Raw genomic sequence first — 21494 nt, 5'->3', positions numbered from 1 at the left:
AATACACACAGACTATGTACATATTTATTACAAATATGGCTTAAAAAAGGGGGTGACGGGGGAGAAAAATGCATTTATACAATATCATTCCAACTCTAATTCATCATTGCCCAACCATGTCCAAATATACAGGTTACATTTAATTTGGGCAAACTTCATAAAACCTGAGGTTCTATAACTTATTCCATTGCATCAAGTTATAACAGCCTACAAAATATCCTCAAAAAGTGCACACAAACCTAAAACAAACAGCCACCAGAAGTATTTCCAGAGAGTACCTCATTATAATTATAAAAATTATGGAATGGCTAATAATTTAAAAAGGAAATGTTTAAAACTTTTCTTTAAAAGAAAAATTATAAAATGTTAGGAAAGCATGAATAATCCGAAATGGAAAATGTTCAATAGCATAATTACTTGTGTAACATGACCAAACAGACCATTTGTTTTACATTGGATAAAACATGTGGGTCTCAATAAAGTTGTTGTGTAACCGTCAAGCAAACTTATCTAGGTGATTGTATCTGCCATAAATAAAATTAAATCATTTTACACACTAAAACTTAAAACACTGGTTGGCAACATAAATACAAACAAAATTACAAATAAAAATTGACGGATTGCATGGCTACACTTTTCAAAGAAGAGTTAGGACCTAAAATGAACTATTGAAGTTGGAGTAATGACGAAGAAAGAGTATAGCTTAAAAAAAAAAAATATATATATATATATATATATATATATATATATATATATAAATAAAATTGAGAAGTGGAAATTAATGCAATACTGTGCGTGGAACTTTTCACATTACAGCTTGTCTGTTATGATGTAATGTGATTCAGGGATATCAGCATGTCACACACTTCTTTCTTTCTCTTTGAATATATATTGGATAATGAACAGTAGCTTCATGGGAAATTAATTGATTCAATGAATGATGAATTCTCTGTCCCAATGCAATTTACATTCATCCCATTAGTAAAAGCAGTATACTGTATATATCATGTTAGTAAAAGCAATGCTAAATATCAACTTAAAAAATCTAATATGTGCAATCTTGCATTCTGGTTGAAATAAGCATTGTCCTTCATTTATACCCTCCCCCCTCATTTTTTCCTTTGTGCACTGCTGAATACAGGTGGTTTTGCCCATCTATTCAGCATCAACAGTAATCTACTTTTAGCAGCCATTACATAACCATGTTAGGTTTTTAGTAACAATCAACACAGTAAACCGTCGACTAAAGTCCATCAACAAGTACCTTTGCATACATAACATATGGGTTTTAGTGAGGTATTTAATAAAGAGAGCTTTACAAGGAGGAAAGTCACATTACCTAAGCACTTTGTATTTACACATCACACAAACTGTACATTTGTGATGAAGCATTTGGATTTCATTAAATGACTTCCATTTGTAGCCAGTCACCACATGCACAGTGTTTACAGCTCATTTTGTTTTTTTTTCCCCCCATCTCTAGATCAAAATGCTTAGTGTACTATAATTCAAATATCTGTGCAATTTGTTTATACAAGGTATGGTGGTTATGTCCCCATACAGCCTGCTGTTCATACCTACATTAATAGCAGGAAGATGTATCAAGTGCATGTCCCCCAGTCTATTATGGCCTGACTGACATGCTCTTAGCACCATGGCTCTCTAGTGCACCTCCCTCTATGTAGACTGTCACTCCTCTGCCAGGCACTCCTCATCAGCTCCAATGCCTCCCTGCACCTCTTCTGCATCAGCTCGTCTGATACACCCTTACGAGCCAAAGAGACCTGAACAACAGTTCCAAGGAGAGGACAATATGAAACACATTATCAGATATTAAAATATATCTGAAAACATTAATATACAGAAAACAAGTGTTATTTAATTATGTTTACTTAAAGGGAAAAAATCCCAACCTTAATGACTTGCATGTTATTTTCAAAATGTATATAGTAAAGAAGTTCCTTTACTATAAAAATGTTCCTTTTCCTTCCCATTACTAATTTAATCTACAGTAGATGTTGGTCTACCTATAATGCCATTCAGTTACCCGCTTAAACATAAGTTTTTAATCTGCAGTCAACGCCATCATGTATGCCATTTTATCTACTGCCATCTAGCTGGGTCAAGACTTTGCAGCAACTCAGTATAACTGTGTCACAGAGCACAGTTTAAATGTCTCCTACCTCTACACTGGATTTATCATTAGCCCATGAGACAAAATTAGATCCTGAAATGATTACCTGAAAAATAGATCTCCACACAGAATCAAGCTCCTCCAAGAGCCGATCCCTTTCCCCACAACCACTGAAATAAAGAACCCATGGTGGGAGGAAGTAAGAGCGGTCAGCTGCAAATTCCTACATAAGAAAAGCATAAAGACAATTTTAGGCATCAATAAGAAAACACATACAATGTATGTATGTGTATTATATATATTTGTGTGTGTGTGTGTGTGCGTGTGTGTGTGTGTGTGTGCACAGTCCATCCAATAAGTGATATACATGAAGACTTGAACATCTATTACAAATTCCACTTTGTTGTACTACCAGTAAACTGTTGTATTTTAACAATTGAATGTACTAGCAAGAACAAGTTAATTGGGAGCGCTAAATGCGAAAATGGTGTGGATATCCTGATCTCTCTCTCTTACAATAACACAATATTCTTTGTCCTCCTCAAGGCAAACTGCAGTGACATCACTGACATCAGCTGCACCAAGTGAACGGAAAAAACTCGTCTGGCAATCCTGATGACATGTCAACAACTTCTGATCTGTTAGAACCAGGCAGCATGGCATACAAGGTGCTGGTGCTATTCCCTGTGGAATCACCTGAGACACAAAAGATGTAAAGAAAAAAGTAAAGTAGTTTTAAAAGGTGAATTCTTTTAGAAATATATATATTTTTTTAGATCAACAAAAAAAAATGGGAGACCAAGATAACACCACTGAAATGACCAAATAAAAACAAGATTCAATGTTGTTCAATGATTAAATAGAATACACAATTGGTGGCATTATGAGATATTATATATATACTTCTTTTAATGATGGACACAATAGGCAGGTGAAAACTTTTTGTTTCAAATTATGTCTATATATATATATATATATATATATATATATATATATATATTTCTGATAATGAGTTTTAGCACTATGTTAGATCTGAATTTGGGTTGCATTTTTTCCTTGAGCCAATTGAGCCAGTTTTCAGCCCTGCCTAGATGGGATTTTCAAATCCTGTGCAAGTGTGAGCAAAGGGGTGAAAGTATGCAAAAAAAAAAAAAAAAAATTACTAATCAATTATGGTCCGTTATCTAGCTGTAATTTGAGTAACTGTGAATAAATAAGAGACAACGTGAGGTAAAGAATTATGTTCCAAAACTGTGTAGCCTTCATGTGCAAATTGTGTTAAATCAATCATTATTAAAATCATGTTAATGTACAGTGGTGTGAAAAACGATTTGCCCCTTCCTGATTTCTTATTCTTTTGCATGTTTGTCACACAAAATGTTTCTGATCATCAAACACATTTAACTATTAGTCAAAGATAACACAAGTTAACACAAAATGCAGTTTTTAAATGATGGTTTTTATTATTTAGGGAGAAAAAAAATCCAAACCTACATGGCCCTGTGTGAAAAAGTAATTACCCCTGAACCTAATAACTGGTTGGGCCACCCTTAGCAGCAATAACTGCAATCAAGCGTTTGCGATAACTTGCAACGAGTCTTTTACAGCGCTCTGGAGGAATTTTGGCCCACTCATCTTTGCAGAATTGTTGTAATTCAGCTTTATTTGAGGGTTTTCTAGCATGAACCGCCTTTTTAAGGTCATGCCACAACATCTCAATAGGATTCAGGTCAGGACTTTGACTAGGCCACTCCAAAGTCTTTATTTTGTTTTTCTTCAGCTATTCAGAGGTGGATTTGCTGGTGTGTTTTGGGTCATTGTCCTGCTGCAGCACCCAAGATCGCTTCAGCTTGAGTTGACGAACAGATGGCCGGACATTCTCCTTCGGGGTTTTTTGGTAGACAGTAGAATTCATGATTCCATCTATCACAGCAAGCCTTCCAGGTCCTGAAGCAGCAAAACAACCCCAGACCATCACACTACCACCACCATATTTTACTGTTGGTATGATGTTCTTTTTCTGAAATGCTGTGTTACTTTTACGCCAGAGAACTTTTGTCTCGTTGGTCCACAAGGTATTTTCCCAAACGTCTTGGCAATCATTGAGATGTTTTTTAGCAAAATTGAGACAAGCCTTAATGTTCTTTTTGCTTAAAAGTAGTTTGCGCCTTGGAAATCTGCCATGCAGGCCGTTTTTGCCCAGTCTCTTTTTTATGGTGGAGTCGTGAACACTGACCTTAATTGAGGCAAGTGAGGCCTGCAGTTCTTTAGATGTTGTCCTGGGGTCTTTTGTGGCCTCTCAGATGAGTTGTCTCTGCGCTCTTGGGGTAATTTTGGTCGGCCGGCCACTCCTGGGAAAGTTCACCACTGTTCCATGTTTTTCCATTTGTGGATAATGGCTCTCACTGTGGTTCGCTGGAGTCCCAAAGCTTTAGAAATGGCTTTATAACCTTTACCAGACTGATAGATCTCATTTGTTCCTGAATTTCTTTGGATCTTGGCATGATGTCTAGCTTTTGAGGTGCTTTTGGTCTACTTCTTTGTGTCAGGTAGCTCCTATTTAAGTGATTTCTTGATTGAAACAGGTGTGGCAGTAATCAGGCCTGGAGGTGACTACAGAAATTGAACTCAGGTGTGATAAACCACAGTTAAGTTATTTTTTAACAAGGGGGGCAATCACTTTTTCACACAGGGCCATGTAGATTTGGAGTTTTTTTTCTCCCTTAATAACAAACCTTCATTTAAAAACTGCATTTTGTGTTCAATTATGTTATCTTTAACTAATAGTCAACGGTTTTTGATGAGCAGAAACATTTAAGTGTGACAAACATGCAAAAGAATAAGAAATCAGGAAGGGGGCAAATAGTTTTTCACACCACTGTATGTTAATAAAAGCTTTATTAGGTTGAATAATAATAATAATAATAATAATAATAATCTAAATAACAATAACCACAGCAGTCGTAGTATTAGTATAGCCACTACTACAAGTAATGGACTACAAGACCAAATGTTAAAATCGCTAAAGGGTGGTCGGTGAATCAATCCAAGGCAAAACTTACTCCTTTAGACACAGCCTGACAGATTAGCTGCATCCATTCTGCCATTTCCAGCTCATTTTCTGCACTCAGCTCTAGAGGAGACCGTGCTGTCAGAATCACCTGGAACGCATGTGGCCTCTCTGTGCTGTTTGAGCGTCTGCAGCCTCCACAGTGCTCACCCCTGCAGAGTGTGCATACACACGCACAAACATTACTGGCCCATAGCCATAACTAATGCAAATAGATACACAGCTAGACAAAGACTCTAAAATCTCTGTCTGGCTGAAACAGTTAATAAAAACTACTGATTTAGGTAAACATGCTTACCCCATGGTAATTGACATCAGTGGAGTAACATCAGTCCTTTCAGCATACAGGAAGAGGATGCCACTGCTGTTTAGATCAACATCAAACATGTGTAAGAACAGTCAGTGTATGGTCATGTATACTTTTAATATTGAATAGAAATCATACAAATGAATTTACAGTTCCAGAATAAACTACAAGTTTTCGTTTGTTTGGCTTTTCACAATTAATGGTAAATTGTGAAGGTCAGCAATAATTGTTTTACAATGCCTGACTTCTGTTTACCGACTAAAAAGCTTAAAACATGTGGAACTTAACTGGAAACTTTTGGCACAATCATTAAACATCAAGTAAAGACATGAATTACTGTCTAGTACTGACAGAAATAATTGCTAAATTAAATAAAATCCAATGGAGGTTTTGTTAATTAAAAAAATCAACATTTAGTATACAACAGCTAGTTCTGACCGAGTAATCCATTTGGATAAAAGGCATGCCACACTGTGATACAAAAGGGACGTTTAAGTTTAAATATATGCAACACTCCGCGTCATGGTGCTCTAATAACCTTTAATTTCACTAGCTCGATCGCCAGCATGAAGGACAGTAGGTCTTTATGGTCTGCAGTACTGAGGAGAGCAGCAGCCAAAACTTACATTTAAAACCAGAAGCACTTCCAGAAAGAAAGCTAGTGCACTAGCTTTCTATTTAACCCTATTTGGGATTAAACCCCAGGAAGCCTGGGGTCAGCGTAGTCAACATAGCTGTTATTCTAAAACAGAATAAGTGCAAATATAAATAAAAGCTTTGTGATGCCTTCTAAACTTGTATAGTACCCTTGTGCCTAAAGCCACATCAAAGTTGTGCTGCTATCCAGCACAACAGTGCAATGTAATTTTTTATTGCTTAGTGTATATAGCTAAATAGACACAGGATAAAAGTGGTAAGAATGTTCACCTGTGTAGGATTTGTTTAACACAAGTTCTGTGTTTCAGTGAGTAGAAAAAGAGGGAAATAGGGGAGAGATGTGAGCCAAGGTCAAGGGATGCACATGTGTATGCATAAATGTGCATATTCAAATGAAATATTTAACAAACAAAAGGGGTGAAGTAAAATTAAAAAAAATCCCATTTAAGTAATCCCTAGCCTGGATTTATACTATACCATAAATGGTAACATTTTGATTGAACTTGCATTTTAATATCCCTATTTTTATATGGGATTATGTGTTGAGCATTATATCCCGGGATGGAGTTCTGTATACCTGTATAAAGTTGCAAATAACATGGCAGGGGCTTTCTCAGAGTCTGATACACTGAGAGAAACTAATTTGAACATTTATGCAGAGAGATGCAGTCTGAATAAATAAATTGATTAGAATTTTCACAGTTGCCAATTTGACTGCTGATGCCAATGGTAAACTTAACCAAAATTATGGCACTGTTTACAATCTGACGCAGTTTACATCATGTGATGACAGGATCTCTATGGCACCTGCTGCTATACCTGAGCACAAGGTAACAACTCTTCCACAGCTCCTTCCCCAAGTATGAAGTTCCTGCTCGATATAGAAGTGCTCCCTCCTTGGTGCTACCCGACTTCCCGGAGCCTGATGGAGAGGTGGGAGTGCTCAAACCCACTTCCATGGGGTCTTCCCAGTGAACCAGGGAATAGAGACGGATATTGACCTCCGATACCTGCTCACATACAGATAGTGCATCCACACCAACATTGTAAAATCGTAACATTGAAAAACGTGGAGTAAACATTATTTACAGCAACACCAACAAGATAAAAATTTAACTAAATACAAAACTAGACCAGACTGACTATACATCAATCAGTCATAACATTAACACCATCTGCCTAACTGTGTAAGTTTCTCTTGTACCACCACAACAATTCTGACTTGTTAAGGCATACACTCTACAAGACCTCCGAAGGTGTGCTGTGGTATCTGGCAAGAAGATGTTAACAGCAGATTATTTAAGTCCTGTCAGTTGTAAGCAGGGCCTTCCATGGACCGGACTTGTTTGTCCAACACATTCCACAGACTCTCAATCAAATTTAGCTCTGGGGAATTTGGAGGTCATATGAACATCTTAACCTCTTTGACATGGTCTTTAAACCATCCCTAAAGAATATTTGCAGTGTAGCAGGGCACATTATCCTGCTGAGAGAGGCTACTGCCACTAGGGAATACCATTGCCATGAAGGGGCGTACATGTTCTACAACAATGTTTAGGTAGGACGTATGTGCCAAAGTAACATCTACATGAATTTTCCCATCATACTGTCTCAACTGGCTCATCATCTTTTCATATTGCATCCTGGTGCCAGGTGTTCACCAGATAAACAATTCACAGGAACTCAGTCGTCCACATGGTGTAGAAGAAAATATGATTCATTAGACCAGGTCACTTTCTTCCACTGCTCAATGATTCACGTTTTTTATCAAAAGGCAGCTTTAACCCTTTCAGCAATTTGTGCTACAGCAGATCTTCTGGTATTTGACCAGATAGGCTACCCTTTGCTCCCCATGTAAATTAAAAAGCCTTGGGTGCCCAGAGTCCTGTTTCTGTTTGTCTTGTTTTGGACTACAGTAGGTATTTATGACTACTAATGTCTACTGGGAACACCACAAAATACCTTGCATTTTGGCGATGCTCTGACCCGACTGTGTAGCCATCATAATAAGGTCCTCAACAGGGTAACTCGGATCTTTATGCTTGCCTGTTAGTCAAGCACTGACAGTTTACTTTTTTGTGTCTAATACATCTCACTCCTCTACAGGTGGTCAGCATAACTTGATGACCAGTCAAGGTGACCAGTTTTATTAACATAATCTTAAAACCACTGACAGGTGATGACTGATTCAACTATACTATTATGACAAAATGGGGTAATGTAGCACAGTGTAAGGTGTACAGTACAATAAAGAGGCATTGGTATGGTTAAAAAAAAATTCTATACTTATGCAACTATGCCAGGAGGGAGAAAACTGTAAACATAATTTGTAACTATATTTCAAAAATACATATAGGTATTCCAGCTCCACCAACCTCACAATGTGACTCTTGGCACACAAACTTGGTCAGAGCCAGCCTTTCCATAGTTGCATCAGTCAGGACAGCAGGGTAAGGCAGCTCAGTACAGCCACTCGTCATTGCTGACTTTAGCATGCGTAGAAACCAGCTACAATGTGTAGAAAAGAGTGGATGGAGAAAATTGTGAATTTCAACATACACCACCAGTTTTCACTTCATCTTAGTAGTGGTTAACTTCAGTGCTGAATGGATTGATGTCCAGCAGTCATAGAACATAAAACATATGTTACAGGAGCTGAACAAAAGGTGCACATGGTGAACAATAATGCCCCAGATGAAAAAAATTAACATGTTTTTGATTAGGGTTTTGACTGGTATTTTTCCATCAGCATGCATAAAGATATTATAAGATATTATATTATTATTTACTAAAATGAATGGAAACATGAAATAATATAGCATAATCCAGACTAACATAGTGAGTGAACAATCTGCAGTATCCAGAAGAAATTGCCGTCTTCTATTGGTGCACACCAGCGTGACAGTCTGCTGGTCCAAACCCACCTGAGAAACACAATCAATTCAAGTTAATACTAATAATAGATTACAACTCCGCAGGTTGCTCTGCTTGTATGTACACACTCCACTGTGAATGATAAACTCGTCTTCAAAAGAAATCGAGCACTCTCATATTAAATAAGAGATATTAACTCACAGATATGTAATCGAGTTCACTGTAAGACACAGCTTCCTCTACATTATACGGCTTGTCTGATGCTCCTGAAAAAGTAGCACACAATTATAAAATAAGGCTCATGTAAAGTATTTTAATTAATTACTATGAGATGGTCTGCTTCATTATTTTGTGGAAACAGACTTTACCTTTACGCAACAAGTAAATATAACAGTCTGTTAGCAGCAGAAACAGAGGCTGTAGGTCCCCCTCCATGTGGCCTGTAGACATTCTCACCATCTGTGTAAAATTAACAAAAATTTTAACCATACATTCTATATGATGGATTTTAAAGATTTATTTAATATGCGTTTTATCCGAGTGCTCTCTGGCCTGCATTTACAACTGCTTTTTTCAATTATCATACTCCCTATCTAGATATGATCCTGATAAACAAGATCTAATAAAATGGCTGTAAAATATATTCGAATTAGAAGTAATGTCCATTATAAGAGATTTAGACATACCTTACAGAGTTGCTCTTCATTCTCCCGGAAGACATGGATCATAAGTAGTAGTAAGTGATTATTATCGACCCTAAAAATAAAAATAAAAAAACAATTTTACTTTTATCTGTACATCATCTTCCTCTGTAGGATGAGCAAAAGACAGCAAGAGTATTAAACAATGGCTGTTGCCTTTTGTCGGACCTAAATTCTGCAGGATGGGAACAGTCTGGCAGATCAGACCCTCCTCCAGCCCCCTTTTCTTCAGTTTTAATCTGAGCAAGACCATTTGGCTGCTTCATCTCAACAGCTCTCCCCTCTTTCTCCTCTACTTTGGAGGCTGCAACCTGTTCTGCTGTCTTTCCTTCTCCATCATCTTCATGGCCACCGTAATCAGCCTGCGACTGGCCATTCCCTGCAGAGTCATGGTGGCTACCACTCTCGGTAGCAGCGTCTGCACTGTCGGTGGTAAAGCAGTAGAACTGTGAAGTTGCTGGGGCCACAAGGTGTGACTGAGAGTCTGGATCGGGAGGCTCTCCGCCTTCGTCCTCCCGAAAGGACTGATGCTGAAGTTGAGATGTGGCTGAATTAATGCCAGTTACACATTCCTTTCCTGCATCTTCCTCCACATCTTGTCTTTCCCAGCTTTTTCCATCCAGAGCCCCATTTAACCTATCCATTACATCTCGGAGTGGCTGGCCTACGCTGTCCATTGAAGTGTCTGTCATTTCAGGAAGCCTCAATAGGGCCTCGGATTCATGGGCCTCGATTTTCTCACCGTTCTCTGCCACTGCTCGAGCTGAGCCGTTTAACGAGTTATAGTTACCCCCAACAGTTCTGTCTTCCTTGTTGATCTGAAGAGATTCCTCTGTTCCTGCTTGCTCTGGTGAGGGCATGCTCTGGCCACTGCTCACAGAGTCAGTTGATCCCCTTCCACGGCGTTTCCTACTTGGTTTTCTCCTTCTGACCATCCTAAGAGAAATAGGGTTAAAAGGAAAAAAAATCTTTTTTTTCATTACCATAACAAATTTTTTATTAGTTGAACCATAAGAACATAACAGTATTTTTTTTTTTTTTCGTTCTAAATAACGATGTATAGATTCAGCTCTGTCAATATTCTGGGCTAAATCCAAATTGCACATTTCTATATTAAGGCCCTGACCGTCGACCAATAGATGATGCACAGTACTTTAGGGTGGATTTTGCAGCATAGGCATTATAGGACCATCACTCTGGTTGAGAGAAGAAAGAGCTCTTTGACCAGCTGTTTATCTAAGCAAATCAGAAAAGACGACAGACGTAACTCCTTTAAAAACAAACAAACAAAAAAAAAAAAACCCACAGTTGAGTCATTGCATAACTTCTGTTCTTCTGCTCATTACTCAACAACTTCTGCTCGTCTGCTGTTTTTTTAACAACTAGAAATCAGAGCAGATGCTTTCAACAGTTTCTCAGTACTGAGAATACATTAGATTAAACAAACTGCATACTAATGCCTTAACAGCATACCAAGGATGATTTACCGTAATAAATACCGATCCTCACACATTGTGTACCATTTTATTTTTTACTGTACTACAGTACTTATTTACTGTGCTCTTCAGTTAAGTAGTATTTAATTTGGGACATTTCATATGGGCAATATTGAGCTAACTGGAGGATCAGATTAGTCAGAATCAGCTTGGTGTGTTACTTACCTAAAAGTCAATAAAACTGACCGTACCTAATGACCTCCAGCTCTGTGCTGGTGCTCTCTGTATCATCCCAAGCAGGAATGTCACGGCGGTTGGCTGTGTGTACCGGTGTAACATCTGCCGAGGTGTTAGTGTCCGAGTCTTCGTTAAAAGGGTTGTAGCGAAAGTTAGGGCTGCGTGACAGAGAAGTGCTCCTGACTGGAGTCGCTGCTGTTTTGACCACAGACTCACTGATTACTGTTTGGGGGTCTGAGGCTGTGGAGCGAGGACCACTGACAGGATCAGTTAGATCTCCGTCTGCAGGGAGAAACAAGAGCCACTTAAACATGGAAGAATATACAATTTAACCACAGATATTAAGCAGTAGCGGTGCTTTTATTACATCAGCATGAACAAAGCTTGAAAGTGCATTTGTAGACATTGCTGCTGAACTCCAAAAAAACCCACACTGACAGACAAACACACTATATATTTAATAAAAGAAAGGCATAGGCCTAGATTGAACCAGAGTAAAATAAGCATCCAACAAGGTTTATAAGGAAATTAGCATGAAGAATGCAAAGTACTGCACTACAGAGAATTTGCTTTGCTTTTGTTTGAAATTGCTTTTGAATATGCTACCACCAAAAGCGTGTCTGTGATTACAGCAAATGTTTTACAAAGCTGAATCAAGGAGGATTGCATAAGAGCAATTAAATCAGATTTAAAAGTAGTTTTTTTTGTAAAAGTTTACTTAGAAACACATCGGTTATTTATATAGTTGTGCTTAGATACATATCTTTACAGCAAACTAAATACTTTTAGAATTTCGAAAGCGTAATGTTTATTTTTTTACATTTTTAGACATTCTAAGAACATGCAGATACCCTGGTTCTAACTAATTTCACCTGGTTATCATGAAATATCTTTATAGTATTATATTCCTGCCCTGCTCTAGACTATTTGGACTATCTTAACAAAAGCAGCAAGCAGGTAATTTGATTTTTACAAGCTCAAAAAAATTTATCATGCTTATTAAGAACATTGGTTCAAGCCAAGCCACAGACATGCACTGCTGCCACACACATGTAGAGCTGCAATAAAAGGAAGGAGAAGCGACACCAGGCAAGCAATATTTTAGACAAAGAGGGCTTTTGCTGTATGTTTTAGCACAAATCCCGGTGTAAGCATTTCAAATGACCCTTATTCAACTTCAGTACCAAACAACACTCTCTTTTAAACATCACATGAATGATTTCCCCACTTCCTTTACCATTCAAGATGCACAATGTTAAAGTAACAATGCAATTTATTTTTGCTTCATGTTTGAAACCAATACCAGAAAGTTTTAAAATCCTGACCATTTTATTGTCCCTATAGCCAAGGACAAAATAAGGAGCTACACAAACATGCATCCTTAGCCAAGTCTGTGGGAAAATGGGCATGCAAGATGGTGTGAGATTTTGATGTGGGAGCTGGAAGAGAAGAAGGCATGATGGGTGTGGGAAATAACCATGTCCCACCTTCCCAGTCTGCACATGGCATTGACTGCAACACGGGGAAGATGTCACCAAAATCATAATCTAAAAAAAGGAGGGATAAGACGGGGCATTAGACAGAAAAAAATTAAACAGACAGAAAAGGGGTCGTGACAAAAAAAAAGAAAACCGATGTACATGAGTATGAAATAAAGGCATAAAATCCACACCGATATGAGCAGTTAAAGGTGAAATAGAGAACACTATGTAAGAAATTGTGAATAAATGGAATCAATGGAATGTATAGCTCAAGATAGCTTATAAATCTCAAGAAAGAATTCTGAATATACTGTATATATATTTTTAAATAATCTGTGTTGTAGGAGCCATAAAATAAAAAAAATTCTTGGAACACTAAGAATGAAAAACAAAGAAGGTGGTTAGTGAGGTAGAAGAGCGTACCTTCACTAGAGGGGGCAATGGCACTGTCATCCCACTCAAGATTGGTAGAGTTGAATGAGTGCAGAGACAAGCTATCAGAACTGGGCAATCTCTCCTCAAAATCCAAAAGATTCTGTGGTTTGTAGTAGTCTGGCATGTAAGGTGCCACATCCAGGTATGGAACATCCTAGGAGCAGAGAATATATATAATTTAAAAGACAATTTATAATCCATAATTATAAGCATACTTTGTTTGTCACCAGGGGTGGACAAATTAGCCTGGGTGCTAGGACAAGAAGTATATGTGACCAGGATAGTGTTTACTTTTTGCTTGGGTAAATATATATATATATATATATATATATATATATATATATATATATATATATATATATATATATATATATATATAAAAATCTTTTTTTTTTTTTATTAGCTGGATTAAACAAAATGAATGGACAATAGAAAAGGTTTTCAAAATCAGAAAAATGTAAGCATTTGGAAACATTTAATGTAAAATTTTATTTAATACATTTATGATAGTAGGGGTGGAAAAAAATTCTAAATTTGTTCCATCACGATACAAAACCATCACGAATCGTACAGTATCTCTTAGTTGCTTTTACGCCAGCAATTTTTACACAATATACCAGTTATATGTCAATCAAAAAACTGTTCTCCAAATCAAAGATTTATTTTCTCTCTCTCTCTCTCGTGTACGTGCTTTAACAACATAGCAGATCTGTGCTGAATAATATAAATAAATAAAAAATCCCTACACTACAACAATCAGTTGGTTCCCAGGAATCCAAAACATGGGACTAAGTGAGCGCAACAGCTAATACATAATCCATTAACTATTTGTCCACCCCTGGACCAGGTTGGTGTTTTTCCTCATAATAAAGAAATAAGTCATCAATACGTAAAACATATTGAACAGCCAGTCTAATTTTGGAATGGGCAGAAGAGTGAAGAAACATACCAGTTCGAGGTCAAAGCGGATGAACTCCAGCCCCGAAACAAGTGTAAGGAACAAAGTGAGATGGTCGTGGCTGCAAACCAGGGCATTTCTATAAAATAAGGGCCATATTTCTAATTGTTCATACAAGTAGGAAGGACAACAAAGGAAAAGCAAAACTCTACTTCCAATGCAAAACCAATGTAAAGATCACAAATTGGGAAGTAAATGCAAACAAAGCAATGCAGTCATCTTTGCATGGTTAACAACTGATACACATCAGGCAAACAAATAAGGTGTTGTGGTCCCTGTACTGATCAGGCCTAGTGAAGATAGCATGGCCTCTGAGCCCGTCAGTTCTAGTAAAGGAAGTGTAGCTTCTGTGCTAGCCAGGCCATAAAACTGAAATCACACTATATACAGGTATATTACACTGTAGCAGTATCAAGTGCATGCTTGCCTATTTAAGCATTTTCTCATCATGGAAGATATCAGATACACCCAAACTATGGTAACTTTTATATAAATTTTAATTCACTGATACGGTACATCATACTTACTTGAAGTAATATTTATGCAAAAGTGCTTGATTCTCCTGGAAAAGACGAAGATAGCTTTCTAAAGAACTTTCACTGAGTGCCAGGTACAGCCATGCTCGACCTATGGGAATTAAAAAATTATCCAGGTTATATTCTGACAAAAGAAATAAATTTAAAGTGAACATGAGCCTATAAAATATCAACAAACACAAACATTTCAACAAATATTGTGGCGTCTGCCCTAATGTGGACCAACGCTGTCAGTTAATACATAGTTTATAAATGAGCATTCACTTCTGCCAAGGTTGGTGGCTATGTGCTGAAGTTCATCAATCTGCCGGACGGCTTCTCGTCGAGTAAAGTGCAAGACAAGCACCCAGTATCCTGAAGATATATCCTGCAGCCTACAATAAAAACAAAGCACAAATTTAAATTTTATTTTATAAATTATGTATATTGGCAAATGCATGCAAACCCACAGGACATACCCTTACCCATATAACAAAGCATGGTCCAAGTGCTCACATAACCGCTGGAGAACACGGTCATGGTTTCTGATGGCTGGTGTCTCATCTTCACAAGCTGCAAAGTAACTCTGCAACTAGGGGGTTGGGGGAAGAAAAAGAATAAATAAAGAAATAACTACTTTCTTAGTGACAAACATACACAACAGACTTGCTATATACAGTATATATGCTTCACATTATAATGCAATGAAAATATTAATCCTTAGAAGTGCTACACTCTGTCAGGTTTAGTTTAAATAAATATTAAGAAAGAAAACATCTGAACCTTGAAGAACTTGATTAACTTGTTCTTGTGCCAAGTAATTTAAAATGACCATAAAACAAACCCAGAAAATGACAAATGCTGAAAAAGCAAAAATTATTAATACAAGACATAATACTGCTAAGCATGTTCAGCAAGAACAAACATTACTACCGTTAGTGCAGAGGGACTACTTTAAAAATACATATTCTTACACAATCATTAACTCAATTTGTGGCATGATTATACATGTTAATATGACATCAGTCTAATCAACCAATGACTACCTTGAAATTTTGCTGAAGATGTCATTTCAATTACAAGGACGGTAAGTGTAGTGCAACGGTAACCAAGGCAAGCCAACCTTTCACAAATGAGTGTTTTCCCATCACTGATGACAGTCTGGATCAGCAATTCCCAACCCTGATCCTGGAGGACCCATGCCCTACACAGTTTAATGTTGTCCTAATTTCCAGCACCCCTGATGTAACTACTCAGCTAACCAACAGCCCTTTTTAAAAACAGAAATGGGTTTGATAGAGCAGGGAAAACAAACTGTGCAAGGACAGGGGGTTCACCATGACCAAGGTTGTGATACACTGGTCTAGACTAAAGGTGTAGGTCAGTATGTTGGAATACTGATTGGAAGGTACATAACCACAGCAGCAACACTGATAATTTTTAAATAACATTCTGGAAAAAATGAGGCATCTGCCAAATGCTGTAAATGTATTGTACATGTTCATCCCTAGTTGGCTAATGTTAAGCACAGTTTGGTTATCATCAGCACCTAAACCTGGCAATGAACAGATGAACTGAATTCGGCTCTATGTGAGACAGAAAATCACCAAAATGACCTGGACACTTGAATCAAACCACCCACTCCATGTCTAGACAAAAAACATTTTTAACTTCTAGATCCTACTCACGGTGGAATGGAGGTGCAGGCGGTATTGCTGCCTCCTCACAACTCCAGGGTTCACACTTTAATCCTAAACTCAAGTTTCTGTCTATGTGACGTTTCATATGTTCTCATTCTGGCTGTTTTTTTCGTCTGTATTCTCCTGTGTCTAAAAATTATGCAGTAAGCTCAACAGTCAAGTTTAAATTACCCCTAGATGTGAGCGATGTAAAGGTGTGTGTGCACGCAAGGTAATATGCCTATTCCTGATTCACACCCGGTGTTCGCAGGCTCAATTTAAAGTCCTGCAAACCTACAGCAGTATAAACCTCATACTGAAGATGAAAAAATGAATGAAAAAAAACAACCCCAGTTAGATTTCACTTCCTTCTTCTAGAGCTCAATACTCAGCATATTATTCTTAGTGTGTATACTGGACTTTTGCTTTAAAAAAAGAGAAAAAGAGAAAAGCAGATCTAAAACACCAGTAATAACAAGCACCTGACACTCATGTGCCCAGTAATTCAGGGTCAATAAGGGACAGGCATTGTTCACAGATTTGAAGAGATGGAATTGAAAGCAGGAAATGAAATATAATAAACTTCCTGTGATTAGAAAGATATATATAAAATTCTACAAAAAAAAAAAGAAAAGAAAAAACGTATAACAAGGCCACAGAGATTTTTCAACATCCATACATCAATTTAGCCTTCAGTTTAATACCAGTAATGTCTGATGATCATAAGTGTGTGGTGTGCTTGGGTTATAGGTTTTATAGGTTTTTGTTGCTGCTGCAGTCTGGGAACAAGAGCTTTTACATGTAGGCAGGACACATGGGCACAACATGACACATGATACACAACTGCTGCTGATACTGCTGCAGTCATAGTCATAAACCATATTTTTTCATTCAATTCAGTTTTATTTATATAGCACTTTTAACAATGGTAATTTTTGCAAAGCAGATTTACAGAATCAAAAAAATTGGAAATGAGTTAAAAAATTGTGGGGAAGTATGTAAAAATTGTAACTATCAGATGGCAAGGAAATACTCTGAGATGACAACAGAACAAAACCTTGAGAGGAACCAGACTCAACTGGGAATCCATCCTCATTTGGGTGATACCATATAGATTTTTTCCATTTAATTCACTTTTACAAAATAGAAATACCACTTTTCGACAATCTCCTTGCTTTTCAATACGCTTTTTCCATCCATCAACAAGCTCTCTTAAAAAAAAGAAATGTTGAAAGCTGAGCTGTGAGCCACGAAGGGGTCTTTACTTCAGCCCTCCTTGTAGGGTTTCTTTCAGTGGACCAAACAGGTGAGGGTCTAATGGAGCAGAGTCAGGACTATAGGAAGGTTGCTAACACCTTAAAATAAAGTGAAAGATTCCTTGAACAGAAACCGCTGATAAGTGTTGCGACAAAATGTAACAGTAGACGGCATCATCTATGGCAAAAAGTAAATCTGCGGTGGTCATTATCACAGGGGTGTTCCTCAGTGAAAGTAACGGTAGGAAGTTGTCCTCAACTTCTATGTCGTTCTGTGAGTGTGTCACAGGCATTGTAACAATAACGGAAACAGTTACGTAAGGCCATTCGCTTAGCTACTGAAACCCTGGATCAGACCGTGACGCATCTACAGCGACGGCGCACATGACAGGCAGAAGTAAGGGCTGCAGGAACATTGGAGTGGCGTGAGGAGTACACAGGCGGAGCTGCAAGTACCCTCTAGTGTGTATACACAGACATCAATCAGCCATAAAATTATGGCCACCTGCCTAATATTAAGTAGGTTTCTAGCACCTACAACCTTTTTTGCCACCTTAACATTGATGCACTGTGTGTTCTGCCATCTTTCTATTACAACCAGCATTAACATTTTTATCAATTTAATCTACAATAGCCCTTCTATGGGATCAGACTACATGGGCCAGCCTTCACTCCCTATGTGAAACAGTGAGTCTTGGCCATCCACGACTCTGTCGCCAGTTCATTGGTTTTTCTTCCTTGAATTACTTTTGTTAGGCCTGACCCCTGTAGACCAGGAACATCTCACAAGAGATGCAGTTTTGGAGTTGCTCGGACACCGTCATCTAGACATCACAATCTGTCCCTTGTCAAAGTTACTCAAATCCTTACATTTGCCCATTTTTTCTGTTTCCAATACATCAACTACAGAAAAAAAGGTTCACTTGCTGCCTAACATACATGTATCCAACCTACTTCCAGCCGCCACTCTAACGAGATATTGAAAATGCAGCTACTGTAAGAAGGGTTAAATTGTGATAGCTAGACAACTGGGTCAGAGCAACGGCAAAAATGCAGCTATTGTGGGATGTTTCTAGGCTAAAGTGGTAAGAACCTAACAAAAGTTATACAAGGAAAGAAAACCGGTGAACCGGCAGCAGGGTCATGGGTGGCCAAGGCTCACTGATGCACATTGGTAATGAAGGCTGACCCGAGTAATCCGATCCAATATAAGAGGTGCTGTAGATTAAATTGATGAAAAGGTGAATGCTGGTTATGATCGAAAAATCAAACAGGTCATTACTGTTATGGTGGCAAAGGTCAACAATATTAGGTATAATCTTTAGTTGAACTGTACTATATAGTGCAATCTTTCCATTTTAGGTCACAGACATGCGTACAAGCGTTTCACCTCATATCACACCTCATATCACACCGTGTATGGTTGTGTACGAGCCAATACAGCTTGAAACTGATTGAGATACAAATTACAGTTAATAAACCACTTGGATATGTTTTACACGCCATATTAAGCATATTTCTCATGACAAAGCAGCTTATCCAAAAAAAAAAAGAAAGAAAAGAAAGAAAAGAGACAGGCCCAGGAAAGTGTTTACAGATTCGGATACAGTTAACGCGACACAAAAAAAAAACAACCAAACCATTCAATTGCTTAACATGAATAACCGTGTACTCTAAATCCTTGTCTTTAAGTATCTTACCTTCTTTACAGACAGAGATATGTTCTCCAGAATGCGGTCTTTGACTTTGAGCTGATCCATGGCTGCCGGCTGTGTGTTCCTGCGCTCACCCGGGGTGGAGGTCAGCTGATGCGGGACTCTGCGGGAGTGTTAGCCGCGGCTAGCTAGCGCTACTACTGGGTACAGTGTGTGTGGACAGGCTCCTACACGCACACAACTACCCGCAATACATCTCCTATTAATGTCATACCAAGCTTTAAACCTTAGTACGTTTGCTAAGCTAGCGAACAGGCTTTTTTTCCGTCAACGAGGTCGGTTTGTGTGTTTATTAGTTGGTTAACTAGCTGGTTACTAGCTGTCTATCAGTCTCGCGATACAGTAGGTAGTTAACTGGCAGCTGTTAAAGCCAATTATGTACGTGTTAGTTTTTTTTTTTTTTAAACAATGTTTTAATAATAAACTCTTGCTATGTAAATAATAAAAAAAATAACCGAGTAAAGCTAATTCTGCTTTAACGAAACTTCCAGATAAGTGAGTCTTATCTCGGAGAAGAACAACTTTATCTTCTGTTCTGCTATTCTAAATCTAGTATGTTAATTCTCATATTAATTGGCGTCTCTCACACAGGCTAAGATCAAGAGCTAAATAACACACCATCACATGATCAGCGGTTGCAGCCTGATTTTCAATATAAAACACCGGATAAATATGACTTTACTTTAAAAAGTAAATATGCGCGGAAATTTTGTAGCGATGTTAGCTGTTTTATTTCTTCGTTGAAGTAAATAAATTCAGGCTGTACTGAGTAGATCCTAATACTTTTTAAATATTAAAAATGTGCCGTGATACAGATTATATGAGGAGAGTCAAAATAAAAGTCCCCATCTCCCCTTTTTTTTAACCAGATATTTTGCGTTCTCACACCTGATTGGCTGAGCCGCGTGACCGAATGTGCTAGACGCACCTGTGACCACTGCATTCTGCACCAGGTATTAAAGCATTTCACTGCATATCGTACTGTGTATGACTGTGTATGTGACAAATAAAATTTGAATTTGAAACCAGTTAAATCCTTGCATCACAAGCACTGCTCTGGCCATAGAATCATTTAATCTTTTTCTTATTGTGCACAATTTGTTTAAGAAGAATTGTTTATAATAATAATTATTATTATAATAAAGACAATCAGCACTGTCGTCTCAGACCTCCAGGTTCGAGAGTGCGATACCTGCTTCAGGTCTGTGTGCAGAGATTGACATGTTCTCCCTGTGCTTGGTGGGTTTCCTCTGGGTACTTTGGTTTCTTCCTGCAAAGATATGCAGATTGGCTAATTGGAGTTCCCAAAATTCCTGTTTTTTTGTTGTTGCATATTTGTCACACTTACATGATTGACATCATCATAAAATAAAAAGATATTACCCGAGTAGATACAAAATGCATTTTTTTTTAATGATGATTTAATTTAAGGGAAAAGCTGTCCAAACCTGCCTGACTATGTAAAAAAGTCATTTCCGCCTTGCTAAATCATGAATAAACGTGATTTTTTGGAAAGATGAGTTACATTTTACTTGCTACACCCAGGTTTGATTACTACCACACCTAAAATATCTAAAATAAAACACAACATGATCTAAAGAAAGTCAAGATGAGAAACAAAGTAATTGACATTTATCAGTCTGGATAGTGTTACCAAGTCATTTCTGAAGCCTTGAGAGCCATTATCCACAAATGAAGAAAAATTGAAACAAAACCTTCACAGGACTGGTCTACCAAAATTACTTAAAATGCACAATAACAACTCATCCAGGAGCACATAAAATAACCCAGAACTACATCTAAAGAGCTGCAAACCTCACTCGTTAAGGTCAGTGTTCATGATACAATAATAAAGAGTCTGGGCAAAAATGCCAACCATGGGGGAGTTCCAAGGTAAAAGTCATTGCTGACCAAAAAAAAAAAAAGGATCTTCTCACATTTACCAAAAATATCTTTATTATCCCTAAGAAGGTATTTGGTATAAATCAGTAAAATTTTCAGACAGAAGGTTTGTGGAGCTAGAGTTGAAGGACCACTTG

At 37.7% G+C, this 21494-nt stretch overlaps 1 protein-coding gene across 2 annotated transcripts; it reads right to left on the bottom strand.

Annotated features, from left to right (window-relative positions):
• Positions 1-746: 746 nt before the first annotated feature.
• On the bottom strand, positions 747-20130 carry plekhm2 (pleckstrin homology domain containing, family M (with RUN domain) member 2). Of its 2 annotated transcripts, XM_053482885.1 has the most exons (20): positions 19441-20130; positions 15291-15397; positions 15091-15200; positions 14818-14917; positions 14282-14369; positions 13321-13486; positions 12904-12963; positions 11431-11698; positions 9912-10679; positions 9729-9798; positions 9411-9501; positions 9244-9308; positions 9004-9092; positions 8544-8676; positions 6988-7178; positions 5503-5568; positions 5197-5356; positions 2651-2830; positions 2241-2357; positions 747-1784 (listed from the first exon to the last, which is right to left on the bottom strand). In XM_053482885.1, exons 1-20 carry the CDS (start codon positions 19498-19500, stop codon positions 1647-1649), a joined length of 3027 nt encoding a protein of 1008 aa, XP_053338860.1. In that variant the 5' UTR covers positions 19501-20130; the 3' UTR covers positions 747-1646. The 2 variants fall into 2 exon arrangements, with proteins under 2 accessions (XP_053338860.1, XP_053338861.1); XM_053482886.1 differs by lacking the exon at positions 12904-12963.
• Positions 20131-21494: the final 1364 nt, after the last annotated feature.

The sequence above is a fragment of the Clarias gariepinus genome, chromosome 22 (assembly GCF_024256425.1).
Source record: "Clarias gariepinus isolate MV-2021 ecotype Netherlands chromosome 22, CGAR_prim_01v2, whole genome shotgun sequence".
Taxonomy (NCBI): Eukaryota; Metazoa; Chordata; class Actinopteri; order Siluriformes; family Clariidae; genus Clarias; species Clarias gariepinus.
This window is presented reverse-complemented; position numbering and strand designations above follow the sequence as displayed.